A 13,590-nucleotide genomic window follows, 5' to 3' on the forward strand; every position below is an offset into this window, starting at 1 on the left:
TTTGCTTCAAAGTGTGTTGTTAATTAACCGAGCATGTTCTGAAACAGAACCAAATAGGGTAGAAATATCTGTTTTTGTCACGTGGAATCATCCAGTCAGAAGGCATCCATGCCATGGAAACTTATTCATATTTTTATAGCGAAATACAGCCATAGGCCACTATTTACACCAATGAACACATCCGGCAGAGACCTATGACACACCTGTAACCTCAGTCCATACAATGGTGTTACTGGGGAGAAGTTTCGCATTTCTCACTAGGTGTAAAAGGCTCTGTTTTAAGCGAGCAAGTATCTCAATTTCTCCTCCACAAGTGCTACCACATGGGACTCTGTGCAACCAATTAATAGTTACTGCCCTCTAAACTACCATATTTTTTGCTCTATAAGACTCACCTTTTCCTTCCTAAAAAGTAAGGGGAAATGTGTGTGCGTCTTATGGAGCGAATGCAGGTTGCACAGCTATCCCAGAAACCAGAACAGCAAGAGGGATTGCTGCTTTCACTGCGCAGCGATCCCTCTTGCTGTTCTGGCTTCTGAGATTCAGAATATTTTTTTTCTTGTTTTCCTCCTCCAAAAACTAGGTGCGTCTTGTGGTCTGGTGCGTCTTATAGAGCGAAAAATACGGTAATTGCATCCAAAGGCCTGAAGTCAAATGTCACCCAGCAGTCATTCAGACCCACTACTCTCTTTTAACAGCTACGCTCTCTCCTTTGGGACAGCCCCATGAAGTATCAGAAGCCATCTTGCTTTAACCTTCCCCTCCCACCCCACCTCACTTTCCAAAAATATTTTGACCATGGCATCTCCTCTGCTGTAGACTGTGCAACAGGACTGTGCCAGGGCAGCTCAGCATTGCTGACCTTAACAATATTAGCAAAGGCTTATATATGTGCTAAAAGGTTTAAATAACGTACACCCCGCTATTCCCAAGCATGTTCAAAGCAGGCTACCAAATGCCCCAGCAAGCTCATTTTATGTTATCAAAATGTGTCAAACGGACTTGAAAAGACATTCGTCGGGCAGGCTATTTTGGGGGTGGGGTTAATTTTTGAAATATCCCATTCATCGCAAAGGGGCACACACAGGAGAATTTATTACCGTATTTTTCGCTCTATAAGACGCACCAGACCACAAGACGCACCTAATTTTTGGAGGCGGAAAACAAGAAAAAAATTATTCTGAATCTCAGAAGCCAGAACAGCAAGAGGGATCGCTGGGGAATGAAAGCAGCAATCCGTCTTGCCGTTCTGCCTTCTGGGATAGCTGCGCAGCCTGCATTCGCTCCATAAGACGCACACACATTTCCCCTTACTTTTTAGGAGGGAAAAAGTGAGTCTTATAGAGCAAAAAATACGGTAAGTGGATTAGCTCCTCATTCTAGAGTTGTTGCCTTTCTGCTCTGAAGTCCTTCATGCAGTGTCTAAGATACAGCAACCACACCTCAGGTTTTAAATCAGTGCAAACCAGGGATGTGAAACCTGTGTCCCTCCAGATGTTGTTGCACTACAACTCCCATTATTCCTGACCACTGGCCATGCTGGCTGCAGGGTCTGATGGGAGTCGGAGTCCCAACACATCTGGAGGGCCACCCCTTGTGTAAACGGATACGTGTCAAAAACCAAGCGCCAACCATTTCTTCTCAAGACTGGTAAAAAAAGGGAAAGAAATCCAGAAGGTGCTGCTTCAGGCATTCACACACACAATGGAACTCTTTCCCATGCTATTTTATTTTCTCGCTCTAGATGTCGCCATGGCAAGGCTCACATCCATTCAGTAAATCCCCTTAGGGAGAAAGCATTATTTTAAAAGGAAATGTTTTAAATAGCCCTGTCAGAAATAGTGAACTACAGTTCTTGGGGAGAAAATTTTTTTTGGGTCACGTTTAAAGCCGATCCACTATTCCACCACCCCCAGCATAATTTGTGCGTGCAACTCAGAAAGAACCACAGCATCACACCTGATTTTGAAATAGGAACATGAAAGAGAAATTAAGTTTTTAAATAGCACACTCACTGATGGCCTCAGAGTGCAGCAGTCAAGAGTGGTCCTCCAAGGATTTTGTACTCACTGCATTGGGAGGTACAGGACTCAAAGGAAATTCTGCAACTCCATCAGCCTACTTTCTTAAAATGTAGACCCAGAGTCTTTCTCCCCCCCCCCCCAATCATCTGTGATCTCCCCCAACTATGAAGGTGGCAGCCTACTAAGTATTGCCAATATTTTATCAACAAGAGCACCCCATAATACACCACAGCCTAAAGAATAGAAGACTGGTGAGCAAAAAGGATGGATTAATAGGACAGCAAGAGTCTTCAGGACCATTTCCTAACATACTTGCCATAAGCACCCATGATGTTGGCAACATCACAGAAGCGAAATAAGATGGAGAAATATGGAATTAAAAGCTGCGCACATGAGTCAGCAGTTATGAACATGGGTTCCCACACAGAAGGAATGCCAAATCTGACGCTAAGTGAGAAATGTGGGGGAAGATTAAAAGGCTCTCTAATACGGGAAAAACAAAGCTTTTCATCACCAACTGTTGCATACTCACTGTGGGCCTCCACCAGTTCATTCTGCATGTTGTAAGGTACCAAAGGGTCAGGCAGTTCTGAGAAAAAGCTCTTCATGGCTCCAGCTACGGCATTCACAGTGAAGTCCTTCTCTGCAAGGTCCAGATTGTGATCTACAAGGAGCAAATTTAATGGTGACACCTTGCAAAGTGCTGCCAGGGAGGCGCACACATTTCTGAAATTTGTTACAAGTATCAGATCAATTAATTAGGGAAAGAGGATGGTCCTTGGTGTTTACCAAGGGAAGAATGTCAACTACTGTTCGTAGGGTGCTGGTTAGGACTTGGGACTAGTGAGACATCTAGAACTTCTAGCAACTGCATACTGAGTGCACACAAACTCAGATACCATTGTGATAGTCAATGAGGGCACACCACTTAACACTTTAGATTTGTAACTAGCGCTTATATGACTAGGAGAATCAACACAGAGACTTGCATTTCTTCCACTGTTGTGCAGAGATCCAGAAACACACATGTGCATAGTTCTAAGATGCTTTGCTCCATCCTAGGCTGCATCAATAGGAGTATAGGATCTAGATCAAGGGAAGTAATAGTGCCACTGTATTCTGCTCTGGTCAGACCTCACCTGGAGTACTGTGTCCAGTTCTGGGCACCACAGTTCAAGAAGGACACTGACAAACTGGAACGTGTCCAGAGGAGGGCAACCAAAATGGTCAAAGGCCTGGAAACGATGCCTTATGAGGAACGGCTAAGGGAGCTGGGCATGTTTAGCCTGGAGAAGAGGAGGTTAAGGGGTGATATGATAGCCATGTTCAAATATATAAAAGGATGTCACATAGAGGAGGGAGAAAGGTTGTTTTCTGCTGCTCCAGAGAAGCGGACACGGAGCAATGGATCCAAACTACAAGAAAGAAGATTCCACCTAAACATTAGGAAGAACTTCCTGACAGTAAGAGCTGTTTGACAGTGGAATTTGCTGCCAAGGAGTGTGGTGGAGTCTCCTTCTTTGGAGGTCTTTAAGCAGAGGCTTGACAGCCATATGTCAGGAGTGCTCTGATGGTGTTTCCTGCTTGGCAGGGGGTTGGACTCGATGGCCCTTGTGGTCTCTTCCAACTCTATGATTCTATGATCCTACCTCAGAGAAAATGGACGAGACTTACCTTGATCAAACTGCCGCTGTAAACTCTCCATCTCAGACTTGTTTCCACTCACCCGATAGATACCTTCAGTACCCAACCCTGGTAAAAGAGAAAGAAATTGCGCTGGATCAAAAAAGCGAACCTAAAGGCAACGTTCAACAGCGAAGAAATGTGTTGAGGAATAGAAATTTTTTGCCTCAAGAAAATAAAATTGTGCAAAGGCACCCCAGGCACGTGAGGCTTCCCCTTTGCTGAAGAGTCCTGGATATGTCTAGTGCCCGGTTAGAGACCACATGTACACCACCTTGGGTTCCATAATGGAAAAGAGGGTGGGGGATATAAACATAAGGAACAAGTCAGATGGGGTACACAACACAGCTGACTTTTATTTTCTCTCAGTACAGTAATTTGTTAAAAGGAATGTACAGCTAGAGTTCCAGAAGTAATAAAATTCTACACACAATGCAAGGTAGAAGAAAAAAGAGCTAGAATTGTGATATGGAAGTATCTCCCTTTCTACTCCTCCCTCCACACACCTAAGCAGCTCTAACGTCTTATAAAGTGATGTTATGACAACCACTTTCAAGAAAAACAAGACAAATACAACGAACAGAACTCTGTGCAAGAAAATCTAAACTTCTCCCATCTATTAGGGCCTCCTGAACTCAAAGGAATTGGGAAAAGGCCCTGTGGCCCTCAGCCCAATTTTAAAAGCCTCTGCAAATGAAAACTTCAGACTTCTGGCAAGAACCATCTGATCCTCCTGGGTAGGAAGAGGGGTGGGGGGTGACCTCACCAATTTCCTGCCCCTGCCCCTTGTACCGCTGGCATGCAGCGCCTGACAATTACCCCCACAGGGAAAAAGGAGTTGCCCATTTGTTCTAAGGTACAGTGAATTCAAGTGGTTAAGAATCCAAGCTTGCCTTTGGGGAAGCTTCTCTCTCTCTCTCAACTCCAGATGTGTCCATCTCACAGGGCTGTTGAGGATCACATCAATATAAAAATCATTAAGAATTTTAAACCCTTTAACTATATAAATGCCAAGTCTTGCTATTACAATGCAGGCTGCAGGTTGTCGCGTCATTTTTAAGGCATAAGTTACACGCCTTAATAGATATTCTTTTAAATAAGTTGTTTGCTATTTTAAATGCTGCTCGCAGCACCTCTGAACTGCAAAATAAAGCAAACTAGCATTACATCTACAAAGTAAATATAGAAAGGCCAAGGACACAAGAGTGGTCCGTCTCACTAGAAGGATGGCCTTCTTCAGTGAAAACCGTAAGATGGGGGGGGGGGGAGCATGAATGTCTCAATTTAGTAATTGTTTTAATTGTCAGATTCTGAGAAGCTCGTATTTGGTGAGATAAAAGCAAAAGGCCAGGCTGAGACCCAGCCCAGGGATAGATTGATGGTAGGTGAATCTGGAGTGAAGAGGATTTATTCAGAGCACAGGTCATCAATCGCATGGCTTAAAAGCTCTTAATTGCTACAGAGGCTGTCTGTATAGGGACCTCATTTCATAGAAGGCAATTCACCTCATCAGGGAGGGAAACTGGGTTAATGGGCCAGCCCAGAGGGCTGTATAATTCCAAGCCTGGAACAAAAGAGCCACTGTGCCCATGGATGGGGAGAGGGAAAGGAGCAGCTGCCACTGCTGCCATTTGTCTTCCCACTGCCTGGAATCCAAACAAACTTGTCAATGGACAATGCAGGATAGATTAAGCACGCAAAGTACCTGTTCTGCCTCCTCAGAAGCAGCCCTGACAGGCAAGGTGAGGTGGGTGCCTCAGCAGTGACATCTGAGTAGAACCATAGAATTCTGGAGTCAGAAGGGACCCCGAGGGTCATCTAGACCAACCCACTGAAATGCAGGAATTCTGCACCCACAGCTGTCCTCAGTGGGCTTGAATCACCAACACCCAGATGCACTGACCCACTGCACCACAGGAGGGTGCCATTAAGGACAGCTGAGTGGGAGATTCGGCAAAGGCTTGCGCAAGTGAACTTCTAGTGGGTTGTGCCATTCAGAAATTTCCTGCCTCAGGAATGACTATCTTTGGGGCCAGTTTCACTACACCAAAATGCAACAGCGTTTCTCAAATCGTTTCCCCCCTTCCCACTTAAGCTCCTAGACTTGAGCGTGGCCACACTGCACAGCAAAGGCGCCATCAACAGGAACTCCTAGGCTCCTCCATGTTCGGTTGCGCGTCTCAAGACACATCACATATCGCTGCATTACTTGCAGCTGCTTTGTGGTTCCTTGTCATTAGGACGTCTCAGAGCGCACCATTAACGCCTCTCTGCGACAAAAGGGAGCTAGTTAAGCGACAGCCCACGCTGGTTGCTGGTTCCATTTTCCTACGTGGCGCCCGCCCCGCAGAAAATCAAAAGGCAAGTGTGTAAACTAGGAGGAGAAGAAAAGAGCCAGAAAGGGACATGAAGGGCTGCTTGAACACCCTAACGCAGTCATTAAGCCTCTGCAAGCTCTGCGCTCTAGTTAGCAAGCTTGACCCCAAATGCTCCCTGATGCGCCACACCGAACAAAGCTAGCCTCGTTTCTTTGGAGCGGACATGGGTGCTGCGGAATTACGCGGTACATGCCTGACTGATGCGCTACACAAAGCGATCAAAACGAGACACAAGAGCAATTTTTGTCCGTAAGAGTCAGGCTATGCGAAGGTGTACATAGCAAACAAAACACACCTTGGGGCAGAAAGGTCTGCAAGATGGCTTTACAATAAACACCCAATTAATGCTGTGTCCGTCTGCCCCCCCCCCCCCCGCCCCTTTCCTGGAATGTTAAGAGAGATTCTCACGGAGACACAGTCGCTCTATTTCTTCACTCCATGATCAGTTACACACAGGCAACAACAGCAAGACATCAATCACCCCTGAGTTGAGAGGAGAGGCGTAAGCCAGAGACAGCTTACAAACCATACAGCAAACCGAGATCAACGCAAGACGATTGTAGAAGGCGCTCAACACACAGAAAGAAGCAGTGTTTAATAACAGGCTCAATATTTCCTGCAATCCACTTCCATGTTTACGTTACAAAATCCTGTTTTACACCCACCCTGGTCACACGCAACAAGTATGCAGGATTCATACACTAACATGTGAGCTAGTATAATAGGCTTGTGTATGTGCCAAAACAAAGAAAGGAAGAACGAGCAGTGACTTTGCAGAACACAAGAAACAAAGAATGCTTGGCTGCCAGGTGTATTTGAGAACATCAAACCACACCAAGCCCAACTCAAAAGTAGGTCTAGCACATGCAAGCAGTTGAAATGGCAACTGCAGCCCTTGTTCCACTCTCTAGGGACCAAAATGACACATTTCGCAGGCAATCTGTGACCCAGTTTCTCAATCTTTTCACTTTTACTTAGAAGCAGGGAAATCTGAAGGGGACCCCAGTGGGCCAACAGCACCTGGGGAAAGGGTGAAATTTTGATAAGGGAAATGGTGTGGGGTTGTTAATCTTCTCCTTCCCCTAACATCACTGCTCATTTCCACTTTGGAGCCCCATCATGCAGCTGCTTTGAAGAATGTGCCCTTTGGCTCTCACGCGTCTTTCTGCTAGTAGCGCTGCATTATTTTGAAAACAGTGCAAGTAAGCTAGGCTGCATGAAATGGAAGATACTCAGAACTGCTATTTATCAAACAAGAGAGGTAAGGATATTCAGTTAACTGCTAAATGCAGGAAAAAATAGATGCTAATATTGGGTTGGATCCAGATTTAGTCCCCTTGTTGTCAATGGGCCTGATTCTAAGCATGACTAAGACCAGCCTTCATTTTTCATCAACTGCCTACCCCCGTCTGGGTGGAGTCAAATTACATATATTGCACAGAAATACATACCTACACAAGTACAAATTTGTCTGAATAGGGCTAACATGTCTGCCTTATCCACTGATTCAGAGGTAAACTTTCTTCGCTAATGGCTTGTGACCTCTGATCATTCATTGCCAGTAGCCCACTGAACCAATGTTCCTAGCAATTTGAGACTCAATATTCCAGTTGCAGACAGAAGCACTTACCTTCCCACCAGGATTTTCAGAAACTCAACTGAAAATAAACATCTCCCCCCACAGGATAGCAAAACAGTTTTGCAATTTTTGTTCAGCTATAAATAAACATAAATGTGGGGAAGATCAAATTTGTTGTATGCAGAACAGGAAGAAGGTAAGAAGACTTGGAACGGTTGAAAAACTCTTATTCCTACATTAAAATGACACTAGGTTCATAGCTGGGAGGAAATGCACCAGGCTGGATAAGGAGTAGAGGACTAGATCTTCACTTTTGCATTTTCAGTACTTTAGAACTCAACTGGCAGCAGAAACCAAAGTCTCCAGGTCCACAAAAATCCCAGGAACACATTGCTACCTGTCACAGTTGCGCTTCTAGATATAACAAATATAAATACTGAAGGCACTTCAGACTAACCAGAAGGTGTAAGGGCTGAGCGCTTGCCCCAAGTCCCTCAAGGCAGAAAGAATTTCAGAAGCTGAGAAAAGTATCTGTGCTTTGGGGATTTCTCTACTAGCTTGGGAAAACCTAGATACACACTGTCACCATGGATCTCTTTTTTCAAGGAGATGAGTCTTCTTAAACTATTTAACCACAACAGCAACAGATTTCTCCAAATACGAACTCCATGCTGTGTCTGTAGACTCTATAGTCATTTCCTTGCAACTATAGAAACACCTGGCATAATAAATTATAGCTAATGCTCTTGTAGATTCCCCAATGTTTCCCATGCAAACCCACACAACTTATTCATCAGGGATCTCCAAGGTAAAGCTGAAATGGAATACTCAACAGTCTTCTGTTGTGGAAGGGGCACATAAAGTGTGTTTCTTGGAACTGTGGGCTCTTTCTTTCCACTATTCTTGATCAAATGGAGAATGAGACCTCAAAATCCATAATACCCAGTCTTGCTCAAGTTCTATTCCAACAAATCCAACTGCCAAGACATATAGCATGTAAGATCATGTTAGAGTAGGGGTGGAGGATGTCCGGCCAGGCCTTTCTATCTGGCCCTCAGGACTCTCCCCAGACCACACCTTCACCAGGTGCGTTCTATGCCCTCCTTGAGTGCTTCTTTCTGTCCGGAGCTTGTCCTTCAACTGCAATGACTCTTTGTAGAATGAAGGAAGTATGAAAAAAGAAAGAAGCCTTGCCTGTTTACAAACGTCACCAAATGAAATCATATTTTGAAGGGATTCACCACCCATGTGACTGCACTGTCATATATTTAAGAAATAACCCTCAGGCAGAGATGAAATCAGAAGGATCAGTGCATATGTAATTTTATAGTTGTACGCATCGCACTTACTTCTGATTTTTTCTTTTGACTTTGTCATCAAAAGCTCCTTATGTTGAATTCATATTACTTTATTTGTCTTTCTATTTGGGCCTATGTTTGTTGTTTAATAAAATTTCATTAAAACAAACAAATAAATAAATGAAGGCTGCTCTATGTTAACCTTCCCTAACCTGGTACCCTCCGGATCTTTTGGACTATGTCTCTCATTATCCCTAATTTCTGCCCATGCTGGTTGGGGTTGATGGGATCTGTAGTCTCAAACATCTGGAGGTCACTAAGCTGCTCTAGGTCTCCTATCCCTCCTCCAATTCAAGCAGATTATACCCCACTCCCACCATAAAGTGTGCTTTATAAAGCTGGAGGGACCATGCAGAGCACTTCCCTTACAGCACAAGCTACTGAAATTAGAATGGAAGCACTCAAGTGCCCCAGGGCAGGCGCATAAGCTCTTGGACCCATCTATGGGGATCTTTAAGACTTCATTACATTTTTAAAAATAAATTTCATAACAGCAAAGAGCAACCAAGATTACGGCACTTTGGATATACTGAATGCAGACTCTTGAAGATTAAGATGGAAGATGGCCGGATCCCCATGGATGTGCTCAATGGGGAGCTGGCTTCAGGCACTAGGCCTGTTGGCAGACCCAACTCTATGTTATGAAGTCTGCAAAGACAACATGAAGGCTGGCAACACTAACTCTGCCAGATGGGTATCCCATGCAGTCGACCACAGTGCCTGGAGACAGTCAGGTTGCGTATCCACAACAGTGGCCAGAGGATGAAGGACGGCTGGGAGGAGCACAAAGAGAAGAAATGCCATGGTGTAACTGTATCAGCAAAACCAGACACCTTCATCTGCCCCACCTGCAATAAAACACGTATCTCCTATGATATATCTCTACAGCCGCAGCAGGCGCTGTAACTCTCCAACGATTTGACTTATCCGCCAAAGGTGGACTCTTTCATTGCCTCCTGAGTTAGGTGGATGGCAACAACAACCACCTGTTTAAATCGAAGATCCAAGGTTCTGTGGTATAACTAACAGTTGCAACTTTATCTCAAATGACAACCACAGAATAAGCTCTCCCAGCCTTCAGTGTTTCTGATGCTCTGAACTTCAAACCGTTTATCTTCTGCCACAGCATAGCCAAGGGTTGTCTATGCTTCACACATTCTCAGATTAGATTCAATACTGAGAAAAGGTGTCAGACAATGAGACAATTGCCCTACACTGGGGTAACTGGCAATAGAAATCTCTGTAACAAGGAAGTGTGTCTTGCTGGCTGTAAGCCACTAGCTTTCACCACCACCAGACACCTTATCTATGTGGCCTGTTGTGACAGTCTTGATAGACGCAGGCCCAAGGACCAGATGTTGCAGCTCTTCTAATTTATGGAGTCATAATGTACACAGCTAGGGAAGCGGGTGGTGCTGTGGGTTAAACCACAGAGCCTAGGGCTTGCCGATCAGAAGGTCAGCGGTTCGAATCCCCGCGATGGGGTGAGTTCCCGTTGTTCGGTCCCAGCTCCTGCCCACCTAGCAGTTTGAAAGTACGCCAGTGCAAGTAGATAAATAGGTACCGCTCCGGCGGGAAGGTAAATGCCGTTTCTGTGTGCTGCTCTGGTTCGCCATGATACGGAGGGGGGGGGCATGTCTTCTTCACCTCCTTCTTCGCTACAATATATCCATTTATTTCCAATTGTCAATGACAAAAGGGACTAAAATCTATAAAATTCATAGAAAATCAACGTGCCAATTTGCTCAATTTCTCTAGGACTCCATGACACCTTCCCTGTCCTCCATAATCCCTCAAGCAAGGTGTCAAGGCCCTAATCCTGTCAAATCACTCTGCCAAGCCTTTCCTCTGGGCAATGCCAGGTGGCAGACTATGCATACATGGACCATTGTCTTCTCATCACCGGTACTCAGGATGTGCTTATCTACGCATATCTCCAGCTCTGCATATTCCCCCTCCCTCCTCCATATGTTAATCCTGTGTAACCCAACCTCTTCTTAATATATTCATGATGTACTCTGTGTAACCCAACCTCTTCTTAATGTATTCATGATGTAACTGGGATGTATTTTGCACTGTATTCTGGGACATGGAGGGAAGTTTCAAAAGTTCATGTCACCCCTTTCTCGCTGTTCAATCTCGCCTTGAACCTGTTGCGCAATAAACATGGATCTTCTGCAGTTTGCTCCTGTCTCCGGCTGAACTCATTTTCCTCCGCAGGGACCCGCGGACTTAGTCCGACGAGCTGGGTGGCAGAGCAGCCTCGCACCCACATTTTACCGTAACAGCCAGAAGCGGCTTAGTCATGCTGGCCACATGACCCGGAAGCTGTACGCCGGCTCCCTCGGCCAATAAAGCGAGATGAGCGCCGCAACCCCAGAGTCGGTCACGACTGGACCTAAGGGTCAGGGGACCCTTTACCTTTACCTTAATGTACACAGCCAGCTGCATCATAACATTCTTAGGTTTGGGAGGAAAGGAAGGTAGAAATCTCACGCCACACCTGGAGCATCACTTGAAGTAATTATTTCGTAGATTCTTTTGTGCCTCTTTTGACAGCAAAATGGAATGGGAAGCACGTGGAGATTTTGATTTAAGTTTGGAAATGGCATGTTAATATGCAGGAGGACAAAGAGGAATGGCACACTGGCCATTGACTGGTCATATATGGATCCCATAAAGTCAATCATGCCATTGTTTAGGTGGCAGCTCAACTATTTCATTGCAACATGGTGTCCAAGGGCACGAGTGAAGGAAGCTTGCCCCTCAGCCCTGAAGCAGCTGAGGGAAAGTCAATGAGCATGGAAAGCTTCTTCTATTGGCCATTTGCTGTAACTATTAGCTTCTCCAAAAGGGGACACAATTTTCTGCTTTAGATTTTGTTTATTAGTTTTGTGTACCACCCTTGATCAATAAGCTCTGGAGTGGTTTACATCGATAAAAATATAAAACAAATATGATAGAATACAAACCAGTTATAAGAAGAATGATTCAATAACTCCAACAAAGAAAAACAGCAGCATTAAACTGTTCACCTGTATGCTGACTTTGGTATTTCAGGATAAATGACAAAGATAAGGGTTGTTCAGTGAAGCACCCACCTCTATAGAAACCTTACCTAGCAATGTTCAAAAGTTGAATTTTATTGTTCCATTGTAACGATTAATTTTTTTTAATAATAAAAAAAGCATCAATGAGTAAATCACCTGTTGATGATTAAGGTATCTTTTTTGTAGTTCTAATAAAGTTAATTAGTTTCTAAGAATAACAAAGTAGGAAGGGCTCCCAGAATAAGCCTGTGTACCCAGCAGCCAATATAAACAATAATCACTCATCCCCACACATCTTCTTAAGCAATCCTGACAAGTGTTTATTGGAGTCACAGCCAATAAATGACAGAGGGCACTTGCTGAGCATTTTATGTAACACGCAGGCCATTTTTTGGCCCCCAGGGCCCTCAAAGCAACCTACAGTAAAGGAATAGAAACCAAGTCAAAGCCAAGTCAAAACCCAATCACCTCCCAACTCCCCCCTCCATTATAGTGAAACAGGGAGCTCTCCTGGTATATGGCATTTCTGATAGCATGGGGGGGAAACACCCTTGGAAAACACTTTCCTTGGCTCTCAGTAACTCACCAAATCTCTTGTCTTCGCTCTTCATCTCTTTCCCAATGGACCAACTGTCTGTCTGCAATACCCCACACTTGTTACCCTTCCTTACTCCAAACAGAGCTCCAAACGAAGCGATATATTTTGAACCAAAACCAACCAAAACAGTGATCCCGTTGTCTTATTTGTATAATTTCAGTCACAGATCTGGGGATTCCCATAACGGTGGTGGTGGGGGTGGTTCAAAAACCAAAGATTTTGGTTTTTCAGCAAGGCTTTTAAAAATATATATACTGTATGTAAAAGCATACATATTCCTTATTAAAAAGATCCATGTCACGGCATCTGTTTCTGCAAAATGCATTCCAAGTAAATTACAACAGCATGCAGATATTTTGATGGGGCTTCATGAAGCTGCCAGCTCCTTTTCAACTTTCTGGTGACAAAGACTCCTCCTGATAGTTCTGCTGATGTGTAATGAATCAGCCATCAGAACTATGGTTTCTCTTGTCTCAACGTATCAAAGTACTTGGATAAAGCAAGACAAATGTCACTGGCTGGCAAAAAGCATAATTGCAAACACATAAAAAAGTAACTCCAGGAACGATAAGAGCCACTGGGGGACGTTGTCAACTTAGTAATTCCCTATCCCCACCCAGCTAACAAGCAGGAAAGGCTTTCCAAGCCAAACCCCATTTTGAATTTACATTTTGATGATGCTCTGATGATTTCACAAATGCTTCCCCCCTGCAATACTCAGCATCTAGATGAGTAACTATTATGTACTGCACAAGCCCCTCACCATCCAGGATTCAAAGCAATTAACTAGGAGCCAAAAAGACTAGCAATTATATTGTCTTATATGTATATTCCGCTTTTTGAGTCAAGATCGACTCCCAAAGGAGCTCATTATGTTTATATCCCACAATTCTTTGATGGGGCACAAGTCCATGTATATG

At 44.4% G+C, this 13,590-nt stretch overlaps 1 protein-coding gene across 1 annotated transcript in view; it reads right to left on the reverse strand.

The window, feature by feature from the left end:
• ARHGAP35 (Rho GTPase activating protein 35) overlaps window positions 1-13,590 on the reverse strand; it is a 90,813-nt gene that overhangs the window by 8,629 nt on the left and 68,594 nt on the right. Inside the window, exons 4-5 of the mRNA XM_083454716.1 lie at window positions 3,699-3,776; window positions 2,557-2,688 (exon numbers count right to left, since the gene is read on the reverse strand). Coding sequence (XP_083310842.1) covers window positions 2,557-2,688; window positions 3,699-3,776 — 210 coding nt within the window. The remainder of the gene's footprint in view (window positions 1-2,556; window positions 2,689-3,698; window positions 3,777-13,590) is intronic.

Source organism: Podarcis tiliguerta (assembly GCF_965153285.1).
Source record: "Podarcis tiliguerta genome assembly, chromosome: 8".
Classification (NCBI taxonomy): domain Eukaryota; kingdom Metazoa; phylum Chordata; class Lepidosauria; order Squamata; family Lacertidae; genus Podarcis; species Podarcis tiliguerta.